The 20437-nt window shown below is 33.0% G+C and overlaps 2 protein-coding genes across 7 annotated transcripts in view; one reads left to right on the forward strand and one right to left on the reverse strand.

Moving 5' to 3' along the window:
* Positions 1–20437, forward strand: part of LOC116232906 (sodium channel protein type 2 subunit alpha) — a 189772-nt gene that overhangs the window by 45742 nt on the left and 123593 nt on the right. For all 6 annotated transcript variants that reach the window (XM_090143890.1, XM_090143884.1, XM_090143885.1 and 3 more), the window contains exon 3: positions 9691–9814. The gene's annotated coding sequence lies outside the window, so the exon portion shown is untranslated. The remainder of the gene's footprint in view (positions 1–9690; positions 9815–20437) is intronic.
* The window catches only part of LOC116232819 (sodium channel protein type 2 subunit alpha-like), a 62865-nt gene that overhangs the window by 10638 nt on the left and 31790 nt on the right, over positions 1–20437 (reverse strand). Inside the window, exons 17-21 of the mRNA XM_090143903.1 lie at positions 19057–19542; positions 8216–8336; positions 7474–7628; positions 6310–6483; positions 1248–1370 (exon numbers count right to left, since the gene is read on the reverse strand). Coding sequence (XP_090000029.1) covers positions 1248–1370; positions 6310–6483; positions 7474–7628; positions 8216–8336; positions 19057–19542 — 1059 coding nt within the window. The remainder of the gene's footprint in view (positions 1–1247; positions 1371–6309; positions 6484–7473; positions 7629–8215; positions 8337–19056; positions 19543–20437) is intronic.

Raw genomic sequence — 20437 nt, forward strand, 5'->3', positions numbered from 1 at the left:
AGCTTTATGTATAGTGAATAACTATGTACGGTTTTCAAAATAATAGAATTTTTCAAATCTATAACTTGACTGAAAATGTCTAAGATCCCATTTATTAGATAGGAGTTTACATACTGTCTGTAATGCAAATTGTGCAAAACATAATGGTGATGTGTCACAAGACCCAGTCCACTATGCTGGCTGATGAGGCCACCTACGATATCATCAGCCTCTATCCAGACAGAAACAACACTATTTTGAGACTTAAGACTTGTGAATAAACTAAAACCATGTTACAGTATTTTTAGGTGAAGACTAAGGAGAGATTTCTTAATAACTTTGCATTGTAAATTTTTTTACGTATCTATTTCACCAGGAAATAGCACAATCTGTGTTTACAGCAGACAGCTGGCAATAGTCTTTTTTGTCAGATTGAAGAATTTGAAAATAATAATTTCCTCAACAGGAAGGATTTAGCTGTGAGGAAGGGGGGTAAGATGGCAACAGATGTATTTGTATGAAATAAAGGACACTTATTGGGAGAACGGTTTTTCAATTCCCTCCCCCCTTTTCTATTTCTCTGTTTCCAGCCCTATCCTTGTTTAGAGAACCTTCCTTTAATAATACAGCATGTGTTGTGGGATCTTTTTCCCAGACTGGTAGATGGAGAGCCACAGGGAGGTTTCAGCTGCCTTTTTCTCATTTTCGTCAGTTTCTTCACCTTTCTTTCTTTCTTTCTTTCTTTCTTTCTTTCTTTCTTTCTTTCTTTCTTTCTTTCTCTCTCTCTCTCTCTCTCTCTCTCTCTTTCTCTTTCTCTCTTTCTCTCTTTCTTTCTTTTCTTTCTTTTTTCTTTTCTTTTTTTTTTTTTCCCCTCGCTAATCCTGTTTCATCTGACAAACTGAAAGAGAACAGAAATTAACTTCAGAAATTCTTGAGAAAAGTCCCTGACTAAACTGAAGAAAAAAAAAGCCATCTCTGTTCTTTTCCTCTTCCAAAGAGATCTACAAATAAATGGAAATTTTAACAGCCATGGGGCTGAGATAACACAACTCTGCATCAGTGAGGTAGGCAAATTTGAAGAGATTAAGATCCAATATCCAAAAGTTAACTGCATGCATATCTTGCACTTAAGGACACATTGAAAGCTATTTTCCTACACTTTTCCATGAATTCTCCCTCTGGTGTTCTTTGTAGGAGGCATGAGTCTCATAATTTTACATTAGCTTTTGTATTCACAGTTTAATGTGGGCTCATTCATTTTTTCTCACCCTCATTCCTTCAAATCGTGACAAGGCTCTTAAAGGTCTTAAAGCTCTTAATGTCCGAAGCGATTTAATGGCACCAAGTTCAGAATAGCCCAAAGCATTGGCTATTAAACTAACCAATGAGACCTATAAAAAGAAATAAATTAAAAGTCATTCTACAGTTTATATAAAGGGAATACAAATTGAATATACAGAAAGATCAATGGAAGAAAGCTCTAGCTTAGTAACATTTGAGGACGAATCCTATGATTTTCATATTCCTGGTATGTTATATGGAGTCATGCTTGGAAAAGGAATATGTGCTATGAAATATCTGTTATAGTTGAATAGTGAGATGAAAGCACAGTCCTGGTGAAAGATAAAGTCCTCAGAAGTACACGAAGATAAAAGAGCCCTACTTTCATTAAATTTCATTAAGAATTAACCTTCCTAGAACTTTAAATTTCTGCATATATCAAGATACTTTATTAAATACTGACATTGTTTGTATCTAATAGTGAATTATTTCTAAATCAGAAGCATATAATAGAACCAATAGCCAGGGTTTTTATGAAATATATATTGACTGAGGTGTTACATTCTCCTTTGCTGGTCAACTCTCTCCAAAACTCTTCTAAGTATAGGAAACATGCAATCTGTCTGATAGATGCTAACAGATGCTAGCATTATAAAAGTAACTCTTTGATGATCTACAGCCATAGTGAGTTCCTGATTCATGTTTCAATGAATTTTCTATTACAAGTCAATCCATGCCAAGAAGGAGCAATTAATTTGTGCTTCTCAAATAGAACAGATTTTAAGCAGTATTAATATGAAAAAAAGTACATTCACTTACTTTTGGCAGTTTTAGAGACATGAGTGAGGAAATATTGTACTTTACTCATGTTTTATTTCAGTTTAACCACCAAAAGCACACAAAACGTATAAATGAACATAGGCATATTTCAGTCCTTAAAAAGATACCCCAAATGCTCATTCCTGTACTCCAACCTCAAGTTCTTCAAATAAATGGCTGTACAGAAATAGGTGGTATGCCAGTAAGTTTTGCCCACTATATGGAAAGGTGGTTTCCTATGCTATTTGCCTAATAAAAAACAATTAGATGAATTACAGACACTGGAGTTTGATCATGTCTCAGTAGAAATAGGAGAGCAGACAGAAAAGCAACTATTTCATTACTCTGTTGCTATGTACATTAATCGAATGGAAAATACTATTTTAGTTAGTAGTTTTCAACTGGATTATGTGTCATGACATGTTAGTCAATATGAATTCCTTATTACTTGCTAAGGTAGCTAATTTATGTCATTTGATTCCAGGCCCTCTGTGGTCTATCATTCTCTTCACTTCCAACAGGGCTTGACCTATCTTTCCTATAGTTCATGTGTTTAACTATTGTACTTAACTAGGAATAAAAATAAACCACTAGATTTGGAAAAAAAAAAAAAGTTGTTTAGTTGATGATTTTTCTCATATAGATATTAAATTAATAGTTTCCCAGGAAGACATTTCTGACATTCTCTGAGGTAGGGCAATGGACGAAATACAGACTTTCTTATGCTTTTCTGTTATGATCCTATACTAAGATATCTTTCTTTTGTTTCATGCATATATCATATGGAATTCTCTTTGAACTCTAAAATTGGTCATTCCAGAAATTAATTAATTTCTGGGTTATCCAATATTATCATGTTAGGATATGCAGAAGACATACTAGACTGTGTAGGAAGATGAACTGAAATCTCTCTTTGTATTTAGTTTCCCAAAATGGGTATGCACACCTTTTTTCTTCTTCTTATGAGGCCTTCAAGGCAGCAGTTGTCTTTTACTCTGTGCTTACAGTATTTAGTATATTAGTATAATGTGACCCTGATCATTTTCATAAGGTTGCTGCTGAATTATTTATTTTCAAAAGCTAACAAAAAGATTTAGAGCACATTTTAATTAAATTACTTCATCTGTTATAACAAATAAGCATGCACTATTTTCAGTCATATTTCCAAGCAGAAGAAATATATAAATTATCAATATTATCAACTTTTAATGTACTCCACAGCAATCCCAGTTGGGGGATTTTTTTTTCTCCCTTCAATTATTCAAAAATTGCATTTTGAATTCTAGCACACGTGAGCAATTTCAGTGTTGATATACATGAAGATTACATTCATTCTACTTCCAAATAGATACATTGCTGCTCTAGTACATTACTGCAGTAGTTGGCAAATACATGATTTATTTAAAATGTAACTTATTTTCATTTTCCATACTTATTTCCACATCAAATAAAATTTATGAATACAATTTAGAAATAAAGCATCTATAACAAATAAAGTACATATAGCATAAAATATCCACCTACAATTACATATTTTAGGAGAAAATGACACAATTTTAATAACCAGCAAACACACTGGATATTCCCAATGCCCTATCTTCTTTCCAGATATCTTATCTCCTAGCATTGTATTTGACAAACAGAACTTACAGTCATTACAGCTGTGCATTAAATCTTGGACATAATAATCTCATGAAAGATGGCTTCTGAACAAAGATGTGAGTAAAAGAATCAAGGTACACGGTGACAGATGCTCTAGAGCATCTGGTTGAACTGGTTTAAGATATAACTGTCCGAAGCTTTAACTTTACACCTCTGCCAGTTAGAGTCCCCAGCCTAAGAGAATATGTCCCTGCTTCTCATTTAACTGCGTACAAAATTCAGTATCTTAGTTTAAATCACCAATGAGTGTATTTGAACTAATTCAACAGATTCTGATTTTGGGTCAGTAAGGCACCCGAACTTTCCCTTCTGCCCCTTGCTACAGATGTCACATCCAACAGAAGAGTGGGGTTGAGATATGGCATAACAAGGTCTTAAACAGAGGTAGCCAGATGCGCCCAGGGTCATCTGCCTTTGCTGTTAACTGACAGAGCTGAATCACACTTTCTTCGTGTAATTTTTAAAATCCATTTTGGTCACAATGACTGAAAGTAGCTGTGGCTATTTCTTGCACTGAGAGCTAGGTATGTAAGATGCTAAATGTCAAAACCCTGAGGAACTATCAGTGTTTACCCTTGAATAATTTTCAAGGATGGAGTTAAACAATTTAATTATGTTTAGTCACATGTAATGAAGAAGGGCTCACAACTGTTCTCGTTTGGAGAATGCTGCTGAATCACACCTGTTAAATCTCTCCAGTGAAGTACTGTAGATACTCTTCTACAAGTAGGTAACAAGTTCATATCTTTCTTTCAAATATTGTCTGGTCGTGCTAAAATAATTGCTGAATTAGCCTTCGGCACAGTAAGACATTTTTTGACACTTTCTGGAACACCGAATGTAGGTATTCAAAAGTAGAAGGTTCTGATGTCATTTATGCTTTTGTTTATAAAATTAAAAATTAATGGAAAAAGTTGGCAAAATAAGCTGCTTTACTTGTGAAGATGATGTTTATAACTGAGAGCCTGCTCAGATAGCAGCATTTCTGAGACTAAACTCTTATTAAGAAACCATGGAGTATAGCTTAGAATAATCAGTTTAGGTTTCTGTTACAACAAGAATAATCAAAAGATGAGTTGTAGTTTATCTAAAATAAATTCCATTCTTAACATAATCCTGGAAAGAAGTACCTATCTACATCTTTAAGATCCTCTTAGGAAAACTATTTACACTGCTCAATACTAGTGTCTATTTTCAGGAAAGAGCTCAACAATATATCGAAATTAATGCAGGCAGGTAAAAAAAACATCATCTGTTTTGAGTTATAGGCCAGTTTAGGTAGGGTTGTGGGTTTTTTTTGCCTCTGGTTGTAAAAAATCTGACATGTTTTCACTACATGTTCACAAATAATAACTATTTATAGCTCCAGATTTTATTCAAATTTCTCAAGAAATACAGTAGCTCGGGCAGAAACTACATTTGAGCGTAAACTATATACGTGTCCACAAATGGACATCTGCCCTAAGATGCCATCTCTAAGTTAAAATACTGAGGATATGTATAGCCAGTGAACTGGGTCAGATAATGTGTGAGGCAAGGGACCAAAATATTCTGGGAGTAAAACCAGCTTTGATCCCTTCTGACAACATAAGCAAGGCCTTTGCACAGAAGGATATCAGAGCTGGGAAATCAGCCAAGAAACCCTGTATCCTCTTCTATCGTAAACCCTGCCAAGTCACAGCTGATTTAACTTTTGCAGATTGTCAACCAATTAAAACTTTTTTTTTTACTTTTTTTTTTTTTTTTTTAGCAATTTACCACTGTTTTTTATTTTACTAGAAGTGATAACAGGATAGTTTTGGGGATGAAGTTCTGAGAACTGAGGTGAAATCTAGACCAAATGTATCATTTCAATTAGAAATCGAAATGTATCATTTCAATTATATCATTTCATATCATTATATCATATCAAATGTATCATTTCAATTAGAAACTTGTAGAAGAAACTTGCGCAAAGTAGTGTCTTATTTGATAAGTGTAAAGAAACTGCCATTAAAAATATAGCATGAAAGGTCCAAAATCAGTTTTTAGTTGTTTATTTTTTCAGAAAATCTTAAGTTTGATATATCCAATTAAGAATTAGCAAACTGATGACCAGTAATCCTTTGTCTTCTAGATATATAAACATACTTTAAACAACACACCTGTATGGGAATTGTTGATCATGGCCTGAACCTCTAATTGACCACCTGAGGCAAGCAATGATTCGGCCATGGGAGCACAGGTGAAGGCAATTCACCTGTACTACCAGAAGAGGTGGAGCCTGGTTCCACCTCTCCTAGATCCCATTTAAGAGCTGACTACCCCGAGGAAGGATCTCTTTTTGGAGATCCTTGTGGAGTTTATTATGAGCCTACAATACTGGTGAGCATTTTCCATTTTTTATTTTTCCACCACAATAATCCTACTTAGCTTAAACTCTGTACATCTATTGATTTTACAGCATCCAAATACAATTGGAATTTTTTTTTGCATGCTAGTAAAAAGATTACTTATTAGTAACAAGCTTTACAACACAATGAATACTATTGTAGTGAGGTTTAGAGTATTGGAGACTTACATACTTACATCAACAATCAGAAAGTCCAACCAGCACCAGGCGTTAGTAAAATATATTTGAAAGCCATATGCTACCCATTTTAAAAGCATTTCCAAAATGAAAATGTATGTAAAAACTTTATCAGCATATTCCAGCATGGTCTTGATAGTTTTACGCTGTTCAATATATATATCTTCAAAAGCCTGTGTAAAAAAATAAATAAATAAATAAATTCAGGTATTACTAATGTTTCACAGTGTGTGAATTATTAAAATAAGTAGATGAGACACAATCTTCCTCCTTGTTCTTCTGTATCCTCTCACTTTACCTATTTCTCACCTATAACCATGCTGCAAATTGGAGTGTTATTCAACCTTGTCTGGAATTTCTCCAGAACAGTGTCTTGAATGATGTATATATCTTATTTTACTGTTGAAAGAGGAGACAAACTTGAAGCATGATTTTTTTCCCCCCTGTTGTATCAAAAAATGTTTGTGTGTATATACTCACACACACAAAAAAAAAAAAAAACCAAAGCCCTCTCTTAAACAAAAATCTAATCTGAGCAGTTTTATCCTCCATCAGTCAAATTCCTGTCTAAAAGTCAAAGAGTGATGTATTTGCTCCAGTTTATAGTATTCACAGTGCAGAAGATGTTCACCTTCATTAAAGCTGGGAAGGTGGGTATGTGAATCCTACTGGAAAACAGTGTTTTTTTGGTTTCATTTGCTATCACATTCTTCTCTATCTCCTGCCTTCAAAATAGCAACAAAATGAAGAAATGCTTTAGTTTGTCTATGGTTTTTGTAAGCACCATCCAAGGAATGGCAGAGCCCGGAATGAATTAAGGGCTTGAAATCATACCTTTAGCTGTATACTCCTTGTAACAGAGTTTCTTTGTATTCAAAAATTTTAACAAACATGCTGAAAATTGGTAGACAGTTTTAATCTAAAGTAACTGGTTTAAATAACATTGCTCTAGCTTTGCAGGGGTAAAAACAAAAGTATCACTGAAGAACTGCATGTAAAACAAAAAAAGTTTGAGCCAGTTTTAGTAAATTGTGAAATCATGGAATACAAGTAGTATACAGCTCCAGCCAAGTAGGCCTTTCTGATGCAATTTGACTTTTGCTGTTACTTGTGAGAAGATATCTAGATATTTCAGCATCCGCAATTTTTAATTTTTAACTTACTAGTGCTCCACTGCTGAGGAGAATCATGAAGACAATGAAAGTCTCAAACCAGTTGTGCTCAACTATGCTGTAGCAGGTTTTTCTAAGATTCCACCAGATTTTTCCTTTGCCATCTTCTATACTTACTTGGCAACATGGAAATTTCTGCACACAACCTGCATTAAATTCAGAAATGTTAGGATTTAAAAGCAAAATATTCTCATGCAAATAAGTACTGTGTTATCAAAATTGCTAGTAGTAGTAATAATTTTGTAATATTTTTTAAAATTAAAATAAATATCGTAATCCTCTTCTGTGTAAATTTAGATAATTTGTATTTTGGATTGAAATCAGACAATACTAGATGTAATAATGAGTAATCTATACCTTCGTAGTTTTGACCATTGATATTTAATCATTCTTTTTTGTTGATAGAGTCTCACAGAAATGAAGCTCCAAATTTTAAGGGCTCCTTTGTGTAATGAAAATGCATTTTAAGAATGGAAAAGTTAGTTAAGTTCCTTAGTTACGAGATATAGGCAAATATCAGATATGGTCAGGCAAAGTTACTCAAAGCCCAGGGAAATCTTTTTCTGGTGCCTGATTCCCAGCATTTTAGGCTTTGAGCATTTTCTTTTGAATGTAGGGGTCACAAAGTTCCAACAGATTTTAAAGACTCCAGAACTTAAATATGTCTAATAATAGTGCATTTTACACTAGTAGATCTTTAACACATCTCTTAAGTCAACAGTTATTCTACAACCTTCTGTAAAACAGGCTTCTGGTTCAAGAGCTTCTTCAGGTTCAATTTCTGCTTGCTCTCCCTCTCCAGGAGGGGCAATATCAACTGTGCTGCCTTCAGATGAACTGGATGCATTTAGTTTCTGCAAGTAAAGTTCCACAGAAGAATTTTTTCTCATTAGATACATATTCTGTAAAAATTATACTGAAACAAAACTTGCCAGTCTCTGAGTTTCAAAAACCACTATGTTTACACTGATAAATATGCATAAGTAAAACCACAGTAATGAGGTATACGTTGTATATTTCTACTTCTCAGTTTACCTTCTCATAGGAAACAATTAAATATGATTTAGCTACTGACCTGGTCCATGTATATGTCTTCAGAATTCGAGGCTTAGTGGAGTTACAACTGGAGATCTTACATATACCACACTCAAGCTATTTTCTTTATTTTTTTTTTTACTATACTAGTTTACATTACAGAAGTGCCTCAGACTTCCCAAGAAAATGAGCTAACAGAATGAACTAAATGTACTAAGCATATTAATCTCCACATTTTTCTATGCATCCACTGCAGATGGTGTTCTCACAAACCTAACCTGTATCTGGATGAAAGAGTTGTAAATTTAATACTACATTTCTGCATCTGTTTTTCCCCAGAAAACAGAAATTGCCATCTCTGAAATCTCTCTGAATTCTAATCTCCTGTGAATACTGAGAGACTTCCTGAGGTCCCTTCCATCCTGAATTTTTCTGTCATTCTACTATTTGTATGTAGTCAAATACTATAGTTCTCACTATAGTAAAAGCACTCACAGATGCAAAAACTCCAACAAAGCAGCTCATGTTACATAAATCTTCTCACCAAGTAAAATTTGGATCAGGAAAAACTGTTTATCAGTCATGCAAGACTGCCCATAATTTTCTTCTTTTAGGAAAGCATTGTTAGAATGGACAAACCTACTACAGTTGCATACAATTAATGCAAAAACTGAGCACAGAACTTACAACTTGTTTTCATTTGTCAGTATTGTTTACGTATTGAATTTCTTCATCCAAAATACATTTTCTTTATTGTGAAATAAGGTTTGTAAACAGAAAGCAACATTAAAAACAAAAGCATAGCACTGAAATTACTCTCGTTTATACTGTGTAGCAATAATTCATAGGAATTTAGAGGAGCATCCTGAATGCATTTCTAACTTAAACACTGAAGTTGTTTATGAGGTGATGTAATAGAAAGGCATTTGACCACTGACATTTTTACAGTTTTCAGCAAAGCAGGTCTGACTGCAGTTCAAACTCTGCTAGAGTTTTCTGTAGCTTGTGAGAGAATTCTCAATACCAAGCACTTTTCTCATTTAGCTTTCAAGATAGTGACATTTTAAGAATACGTATTAAAAAAATTACTTGTTCAGTTTATTTGAATTATTTTATTTCAAATAACAGATGAAAACTTCTTAGAAAGTCAATACTATATATTCTCTCTTTCAGAGACACTGCTGCAACTTAAAACTAGTTATTGAGTCCTTCAGTTCAAACCGAGTCCCTTCAGAAAAAGGCAATGGGAGCTGAGAGATTTTTTGAAGTAAAGGCACACATTTCTTTATATAATTTGGTAAGTAATTCCTCTCTCATATTCAAATCACATGAGATTATTTATGTTTAAAAATAATTTATGCTGGGTGATATGTAATTTCAGGGCTGTTTCAAGAAGCCCTTTTATTCTCACATGCATCCATTGTCAATATGGAGTCAATCAGACCTCAGCTTACATAGCTGTAACTGAATTGTGACCAAAAATAAAGAACTTGTTGCATAATGGAAAGGTTTCTGACAAGCACACTGGTATTAGTTTGAAAACCACTCTTTCCCTTTCCAAATACTATGATCTGTCAGACCTAGAAAATCACGTTGACAAATGTGAAAAGATTTGGATAAATACCCTGAGATTTCAATATTTTCAGTGGTTAGTTTATGCTAAACATATAAGTGTCAATGTTTCCCCTTTCATGCTGCACTTGCTACTATGATTTAAAAAATGTATATACATAAAAGATTTATTGCTGTATTGCCTATAACTGAATGACTTTTACTGCTAGTCATGCAGTAGTCATGCACTGAACCAAAATGTTCTGTGCTTTGCACAGTGGAAATATGTTAAACTTTGCTTTCTGTATTACGTTTACAGACCAAAATGCACTCGACTGTACACTATAAAAAATCATTAACACAGCACCTAATTATCCACATATAAGGCTCTTTTTTTTTAAAAAAAAAAGGAAACAAGATTTATAAGTCAATTCTCTTACATATCATGGTAATAAAAGAAACAAACATTAGGAAAATTGTCACAGAAATTATAGGCAGTTTCTTCATTAAATAAAACCTAAATATTGTGAGAACAATAATCTGCCACATTTAAGTTAAGAAAAGTAAAAGTCCTTTATGGCTTGATCCATCATCATTAAATCAATGACTGACTTAATAGTAGCAAGAGAAAAGTTCATGGTGAGCATAAATAATTAATCTATATGAGTGCCAATTAAACGTAGTCAACTCTTTAATGGCTTCATCCCATGCAATCTCTGTTTCAGATAGTCCTGTCAGCATAGCTGCTAAAAAACAAGTAAGTGACTGAATTGCAATTTATATACAGTAAAACAAAAAAACTATGATTTTCTTAATTATTCTTCAAATAAAGCATTCTCTTCATTATTTTTCAAATAATCTCAACGATTACTGAAAAAAAACATGAAGTTACTAAAACTGCTCTTCTTTGCTCCAAGTCCCTACATTAGGAAAGAACCATTAAATTTTAAATTAGATGACTTAAATATTCTACTTCTTTTTTTTTCTAGCAATAAAGCTAACGAAACTAAGGAAACTCAAGAGACATTCCTTTCACCTCATACATGTGCTTATCAGCCTCTAGAATATGCCTTGCCCTGGAAATATTTATGTCTTCAGTGATACAATACCACATTTTTCTTTACAAAGATACAAGGATACATTTGAAAGCAATTGCTTATGATGCAGCATTCTCAAGTCCTAGGTCAGCAAAACAACATGCTTTTCTAGTGCAGAAGCCTGAGCAATGCTGTGGAAATCACACACAGAAATAAAACCCCCCAAAAAGACTACATCAATGGGATTACATTTTTCAGAAAATAGTATCATAAATCTTATTGTTTAAAGATGTAATAAAAAAAATGCTTCATCACCAACCCAAACACTTGGCTAAACATACATATAATCAGCCTCCATATCATCCTTTCAGAGCAGTGCATCTATTTTCAACAGCTTAGATCATTAAAACAAGCTTTGACCAACAGCATGTTAATGTGCCCATTTACGAAAAAATGCATTCACTTAAGACCCAGTCTTGCTCTCATGTGATTTTGTTCTAGATTTCAATAAGAGCAAGAGCAGGCAACAAAAAATTTAAGCTTTACAAACTGCTTCATGATTCAAGTGACAGTAAAATAAAGGGATTCAGCCATTACAAATTGCCTTTAGTAATTTAGCCATGTTGTATTATCCTTTGAATCTTTAAAGCTGCACTGTAATTAAGTGACAAAGTATCAAATAGTGGAGTTTGATGATTCTAAAGAAATTCTAAACTGATTTTAAATCTCAAATCTTATAATATTTGACTTTTTTATTAGGGAAACAAGTTAAAAAAACCTTTTTCTGTAGAGCTTTATTTGAGGTTTGAGGCATATCTTGGTTTAAAAATTAATCATTTAAATTAGAGACTTTTCAGAACACACAGCAATTTAAATTTCTGTTGGTATCACTGAACAATTTATACTACAATATAATGTCAACAGATTACACTGCACAGTGGTACAAGTGGAGCAATATGGTTGTTCTTTTGAAGCTGCTGAGACTGCCTGAATGTAACAACTTTGAATCCGGCTGTAGGGCTGAAATCTCAATCTCAACAACATTTTGATTTCAAGTTTTACTGGGATAATCTGAACTTCATAGTTACATATGACTTCAGTTTCTGTGTAATATTTCCCATCCTATTCCCAAAGGCTCTGCCAATGAAGCTGTAATGGACATTATATTCACTCATAATGAAAAAAAAAACAACTAAGGTAAATTTATACACTTCTATAAAATTTATACATTTTATAAAAACAGTGCTGACTATTCTATGGTTATTCTCATTTACTCTGAGTAAAGTCTGCCAACTCAGTCACAGACTTGGTTATTGTGAAACACATTCAAAAATATCACTGTTTATGATGGAGTTTAACATTTAAGAAAAGATTTTTTGTTGAATGGCGCATTCTGAGGATTTTTTTTGCTAAGTATAATTTCTGCAATTATGAAACTGTTTGTTCTTCTTGCAGTTTATAAAACTCAAGATATGCATTGCCCAAATGAATACAGAATGTAGTTTGTAGCATCTTGAGGATTTGCATTACAGTGCATTGCAGATTTAAAAATATATCAATGTAATTTTTATGCAAGCTACTGTAATTGTTTAAATTGTATTTATTAATTTCATTCATTAAGGAACTGAAGTGTGGCAAAAATCATTACATAAATGACCTAGCATGTTTCATTAAATATATACATTTATAAGGGCTGAATCAAAAAGGGTTGTTTTTATTTTTTAAAAACTGTGCATGCTCCCTTTTTTCTTTGGCCTCTTTGAAGTATAACATTCCAGTACTTTTATGATCCATACTTCATAACCTGCAGAACATGCAGTTATTGCTAAAGACTTTATTATAATATCCAGAAAAATCATTAGCAGAGTTAAAAAATGTATGTTGGGGTTGCCAGTCCCACCTGACCATGCTGTGATGTGAGTCCCATGACTCAGCAGAGAGCAGCTGTGCATGTTTCTACTATCTTGCAATGGATAGGGAAGGAACATAGCTGAATAGCATGCAGGCCAATCAAAATCCATTAAAAAGTGATTATATATATATATACATATATATGTATAACTTGCTTAGGTAACCTGTGTGAAAGTGGTGACACGTTGCTCTACCTGGTTAAAAAGCACCAGAGCTGCATTCTTGATTGCTCCAGCTTGGTTTTACCCCTGTGAGAAGTAAGAATGGTAGGTAGTGAAGTTCAAGACACAGGATCTCTAGTTTTCTTCTTTTTGGAATTTCTAATTCAAGTATGTCTTTAAAACAATTAAAACATAGTTATTAAATAGTTTATGATCAGCTGGCAAAAAGGGAAATACATACCACCTAGAATGTTCAACAAACCTTTCTACAGAGCTTGTTAGTTTATTTTACTGAAATAAGAAATGCAGGAACTAGACCTAGTACTCTGCACTCTGAAATTGTGAATCAGAAATAAAAACGCAGTGATTAAATTCATGAAGTCACAATTAGCAGATTTGGAAATCATTCCAGTATTTATAGAATTCTTAATTCGCTTTAATGAAGATTTAAAGGTTTTTTTTTTTTTTTTTTTTTTGGTTTAACATTTTCATCTTCATTTAACTGGCTATGTGACCATATTTTTTATTTGAAAAAAAATGTACATAGAGTAAACAACATACTTTGAAGATATATGTCTTCCCATTCTTCCTTCATACTTCTCATAATAGCGGTGAAAGTTACAGATGGCAATGAAAGTAAAAATCTGTAACTAAGAAGTTATCATCACTGATTTGGTCAGTTGTAGAAATGGAATTTAGGTGGTTGGATATTTTAAAGGAAATGTGATTAAAAAAGGATCTTCAAAAAACATCACAGATCAAATAATTACTGGGTAAGTTTTGGCTAAGAAACTCATTGAAGCTTCACAGCAATGCTTAACTTCTGGCACACAATAATTCTGTTTCTGTCTTTTTCACTAAACTAATCACAAAAGCACAAGTGATGCTGATCAGACAACTGAACTTATTCCTGGGTTTGAAAGCTCAGTAGGTTAGATGTTGAAAGATATCTTCTCTTTTATTAAAACCATGTGCTGTGACTTCAGAAGTTGATTGAGCAGCCTTACTTCTCAATCCAAATTTACACTTGCTGTAAATGTACTTTAGATATAAAGACTTCTGGAATTCTGCATGATAAATGCTTGCAGATATTTCTTTACTAGTGAAACCAGTTTTACACAGCTGAAGAACATATTTGAAATTACTTTTCTATGTTGAAATCCAAAACTTTATTAAGAAAGTTGTGATTTAGAGGTAATGTGCAGTTATTAAGTAGTACAAAAACACAAATAGTTAGCAGTCTGATTTCTGGTAAGATTAACATATTCCATTTACATCACTGATTAGCAAGTATATTTTGTAATAGAAACATCATCCACAAGTTAACTTTAAAAAACACAAAATTATCCCCTTCAGTTACTTCTCTCTTTTTTTTTTTTTTTTTGGTTACTTTTAAAGTCATTGCTTTTTAAGTTAATTATCTTGAATATCTTATTTTCAGCACAGAAATTTGTTATTTTATCTCACTGGCTACTGCACCTCTGTTTTCTTGTAGTAGGTACTGATAAAATCCTCCTATCAGATCTTCTTTCAATTACTTTCAGGCAACTGTTATCCTAAAACAGGTGGTAAATTTTAATGTCTTTACAATGGATCCTCTTTCCCATCCAAATCTCAAGTTGTGCATATTTAGTTTTTCATTATCCACTTATAATTGATTGTATAGTTTTTCAGGAAATCTTAACTTACTTGCTCTGATTTTAGAGTGTTTTAGGATCTATGTAAGGTAATCACATGCAAACAAGAAGCTACAAAAGAAATATTCTTTATTCATAGTATATGTAAAAACAAAGACACTTCATTAACTTAAATGACGTTAAGTATAATATTCAGTTAAGACTACAGGTTTATGTGTCAGGTGTTGAGACAATAGAAAAACTTGAGCTTTCACCATGTCAAACAGCTACTTGGGTAACCTCAAGTATATGATGTCAAGTCATTACAAAATAAGCAAGGAAAAAGCCTTTTCTGAAGCTGCAGACATAAAAGCTAGATGCATAGGTTAAGATGTGCCTTGGGAGAAATCAAATGTAATTTGAAAGCCAAAGTAGATTTGGAGAGACTTTAACACAGAATTAGGTTCAATGTGAAAAAGATCAAAAATCTTGAAGGCATTATCTGTTTTTTGCTTAGATCACTCCACTGCTTATCCTGAACCCTTCAACCTGACTCTTGTGATACAGTTTGAGTTCTTAAACAAATCCTATCTCAAGTACATCTTGATGACAAAATAAGTACAGTGAAAATAAGTTTGAAGTTCCCTGAAGCCTGGGGAAAAGTTTTTTTCTCCAAATAATGAATAAAATACCATCTTATTTGGGAATTGGCAATAGTAGAATTGTGTGGCTTTCATTTCTGGCCAGGTATCCTGATGAACAGAATATGACCTTGCAGTCAAATTCTCCTGAGTACAGTCTTTTTTTTTTTTTTTAACCTAGCATTACATCCAAACAGGTGTCCCTAAATTTCTAGTGATATCTATGAGAAAGATCTTATTTAGACCTGGAACTTACAACCAGGTTCCAGAATACCTTCTGGAAAATTTGGGAAGTTACTTATTTATTAACTGGTAAATTAATTAGCAGGTGTTTTTACAAACAGTAATAAAAACAGAGGAATCAACCTTCCAAAAGTGATAGTGGCTAGAGTTATTTTGTAACACAATATAACAGATAATAAAAATAAGAAAAAAATAGTATTTATTTCTCACAAACCCACAGTCATATATTCTGTGACATTTTATCATGGGCATCTTCCCAACCCCTGCTTCTATCATGATGCCTTACGGGTGACAAGCATAAAATAATCATTCTGCTCTTAATATCAGCAGCAGTCAAGAAAATTCAAAAAAAGAAAAAGTTCTCTTTACAGTTCTTGTGCAGTTCAAGCTTCCCAGAACTCCATTGCTAAAAATATAAATAAATGAATAAACCAGTTATTAAAGGGCATATCTCCTGAGGGAATTTTAAGCGTTAAGTACTGCCACTGTTAAGGCAGGGGATTTCAGCCCCATCTCTTACCCTCCTTTTGCACACCAGCCCTTCTCCAGTCAGGAATGTTGTCTCAGTGATATCCCTTGAGAAGTGAGATAAAGCAAATGATGGTGTACTTTTCTAGAGAGGTAACAAATACTGAACCAAAATGTTCATAATTTCCCTTAAAAGGAAATCAGAGGGCAGCAGGAGACAGTACTGTTGACTTGGCAGTCAAGATTAGGAATTCTGATAAACTCCTGTCACACACCAGAACAACATATTACCAAAGCAGGTGCATTTTTATGAACACAATAAAATAGAAGTACTTAATCTTTTCTCTAAAAATCACCCAGAAACTGGGATAAAGAATACAGAACAGAAATGAATATCACTTCAAAATTCACATTTTTCAGAGCACTATTTATTAGCTAGCATTCACAAGATGTACTCGTTCGCTGTACAGATATATGTGACATGCTAAACAGTTCTCTGTGAGCAGAACTTGAGGGAAGCACTATTGCTCCAGCTTTGCAATGGTACTGACCATGACACTCCATGGAAATCGCAAGGCTCTATTGATGCCCTAAATTTATCTTATCCCCGTTGAAAATTTATCCACAACTTCTTAATATGTATATACTTCATCATTTACTGGTTGATTTTCCACAGGCACTGGTAATTTTCACTTTCATATTGTTTTTACAGACATTTGGATTTTATTTCTCTTCCTGCAGACATAATGGTACTTTTAAAGTTCATTTTAAAAGGCAAAATCACTTTTGATTTAGCATAGTACTGAAAGTTCAGAGTAACCTTAGAAAAAGAGAAAAGTATGATGCCTGAAACAAGTAGAGATGGGAATGAACAGAGCAACTGACTTGTGAAAATACCTTAAAATTGCTACTTTAATTCATTTTCTTGGGGTATATTTACACCCTTCACTTTGAAAGTAGAGGAATTTCTGCATTAATGTTGCAATTAGTTTTCTCCTCAGCTATTCTGATAAAACGGTCGTGCACTGTTAAACTGATCCATTTAATCTATCTTAAAGAAGAAACTATGAAATAATACCTATGGGACAACTGTTTAATTTATCTTGCTTCAATGACATGCCTTGTAGATACAGTGCGGCAGAGAAGGTAGTAAAGACTGCTAGGGAATCTGGAGACAGATGAGGATGGCAACCTCTGAGCTCTGCTGCTGAGTCTAGCTTGTCCTATAACCACAGCTTATTGCCTTCTGAACTTCCTAATGCATAATAAAAAGTTTTGAAAAAATTACATATTCAGAAAATTTTTAAGCATATATTTGTAAGGCAGAGTTATTAGGAAGGCACTCATCACTGTATTTCTCAAAACTAACCACAAGGAAAACTGAACATTTAGATTGAAGATTCATTTTAAAGAAAAAAGAATCAGAACATATCAGAAGACTTAGAAGACACTGCTAAAGGTTCACTGAAAAAGAACACTTTCAGTAGATCAGCTTACATGAAAAACACTTAGCTCTTAGACCAAGAGAAAGCTTGTTTTTTGATACTAGTTGAGCTCATAATTTGTATAATTTGTACTTCTTGATTCTCTTATATTTGGAAATTGTTATGACAATTTACATGCTACACCACAGTGTAAATTGGTATTGAAAATATTTGTCTTGTAACTGAGAAATTTGATGGAATATCTGTCTTTTAATCTTACAGTTCTTATGCAGAGTAACCTTCACTTTTGCAAATAAACACACACACTTTATGTTACTCGATTTTCTTGAAGAAAAAAAGCATAGTATAATTAACTGGGTCATGGCAATCCACTAAAGCCATGTGATATAGTTTGGTATTGCTGTGGAATACAGCATTATTTGAAAATAGAGCAGCTTTGCCACTATGATACAGTCATGAATGCAGGATTTCTTTATAGAATAGCTTGGTTTATAGTAAACAGACCCTTTTGTAACCTACCTAACAACATAACAGCAACTGATCCAATTGAAAACGTAATTATCCAAGCTTCCTGATCCCTTAAGCCTCACAGTTTCTATATTTCTAAAAGCACCGAAAATAATTTTTCTTTTTTTTTTTTTCAGTCAACGCGTTTAATAGTTTGTTATTGCTCATCACTCCAGTATACTAACTTTTCCATTAATACTTTTATCACCTCACCATGTTTGCTGGTATGTGAGCTATTTGGTTTCTGTATTTTAGAACAACTTCTGTTTCTTTGCCCAGTAAGAACAGCATAAGACTTTCATGTAAATTGCTTCTATATGCATATATACTACTACATCACTGTGCTCTCCAGGACAACTTGAGATACTGCTTTACTGTAACAATGATCTATGTCTGAATTTCTTCAGTTCAGGCAGACATATTCTCTTAACCCAAAATCAGTATGAATATTACTCACAAAAAAATTTAGATAATTCAAAATGCATAATTTATTTATCATTCCTCAGGGTTCATTTTTAAAACTACCCTAACCACAAAAAAAAAAAAAAAAAAAAGCATTTTCTTTTAAATTTATATTTGATTAGATATGCAAAACTATATACTTGTACATTAGCCTTCTACAAGAATCTTATTCCACAAATCCTAATCACATTTAGATACACAAAGGATGTTTTATGAAATGTGTGCTAGCCCTAAAAATTCATTAAAAAATTGTAAAATGAATAATCATATGATACATTTTCTGAATGCTAATAAACAGAGTATGAAAAGTCTAACAATTCTCAGTGTACTGTCACATAGCAGAATTTTTTTTCTTTGAATTGTATTTACTTAAAATAATAAAAAGTAAAATATATTTACAAACGATGAGACACTATTTTGAAGAACACTAAGTATGAAATAGACAAATATGTAAATGTGTGACTACAGTGTAGTAGTTAAGACACAAAAGCTCCTACCTGTTTGCTTTCTTCCATATCAGATTCACTGCTAAATTCTTCTGTATTTAAATTTTCAAAGTCAGATTCTCCAACAGCAATTGGTACTGTCACAGTGAGGCCTGGGTTGTTTATGAAGGACATGTAATCACTTTCATCAACAACATACTTTTCCACACTGCTGCCTGTGCCTACACCACTGGTAGTTCCATTCCCATCTTTAAGATAATTCATATCTTTGCTTATTTCAACAGCAGTATGATTGGAAATGCAGCTGTCTTTCTTGTTGTTTAGCTCTTCAAGTGCTTTGATTTCTTCTAAAGCTTTCTGTTTTCTAACGAAGGCTTTTTGTATGAATTCCTGTATCTTTTTTTTAATATAATCTATTCCCTTCTGAATTCTTGCCACAGCGATCTGGAGATTGTTCATTTCATTATCATCATCTGTAGCAGCAAGATTGTCTGAGCTAAACGAGCTCAGAAGCAAGGCCAGAAACAGGTTCAGAACCTAAAAGATGAGAGAATACAGCTATATAATAAAAACACACATATAAGAAGTTCATATTTTTATAGGATAATATAAAAAAGCACAGATTGTTTTAAAGAACATTCACACTTGCTAATTTTAGACAACCAATTAGTACTTCCCGTTACAAAACCTTTCCTCGCTGGTCTTGGTCAATATCCAGAAGATGAAAACAGACAAGCTAACACCTAAACATTTTTTACTTCCTGATTTTACTTCTTTTTTCTTGATGTAGCAGGGTTGTTTAAGTATACAATGAAAAAAAAAAATTACAAAACTGTAGCTATACACATCCATCACAGGTCTGAAATGCTTCTTTCTAAATCTCTTATTGGAATCGCCTGGAAGTTCAGTAGAATTTTAAAAGTATCGTCCTATAAAATTAGATAGATTTCTATGGTGCATATATTTTAGAAACTTACATCAGTTAATGCTATAATAACCTGCTTATATTTTCTACATAGTGTTTGAAGGATTATACCATAAAATTGTAATAGTCTGTTAATTCTGGGCTTGTATCTTAAGTTCTATAAAGCTTGTCATAAAAAGAATAGAAAGGATATTTTAAAATGAAATTTTTACTTTAATCTCAGTTACTAATAATTACATTATTTATAATTGGATTTTTTCATTTTTCACTTGGCAACGAAGAAAAATTTATTTGATCTTATTGATAGGAATTCAAAGTAAAACAGACTTTCCCCATCAGCAGATAACAATCCTAGCACCAATACTGCCTGAGAACTGTAGTTTGTTACTTCAAAATTCAAACATTGTTATTGTTATTTTAATGTCACCTCCAATAAACTACAATTATTTCCCTAAAGCCTACAAGCAAAAATTCATTTCATACCTTCAGTTTTATATATGACAACAC

This window comes from Phasianus colchicus, chromosome 7 (genome assembly GCF_987193195.1).
Source record: "Phasianus colchicus chromosome 7, bPhaCol1.hap1.1, whole genome shotgun sequence".
In the NCBI taxonomy this organism is placed as follows: Eukaryota; Metazoa; Chordata; class Aves; order Galliformes; family Phasianidae; genus Phasianus; species Phasianus colchicus.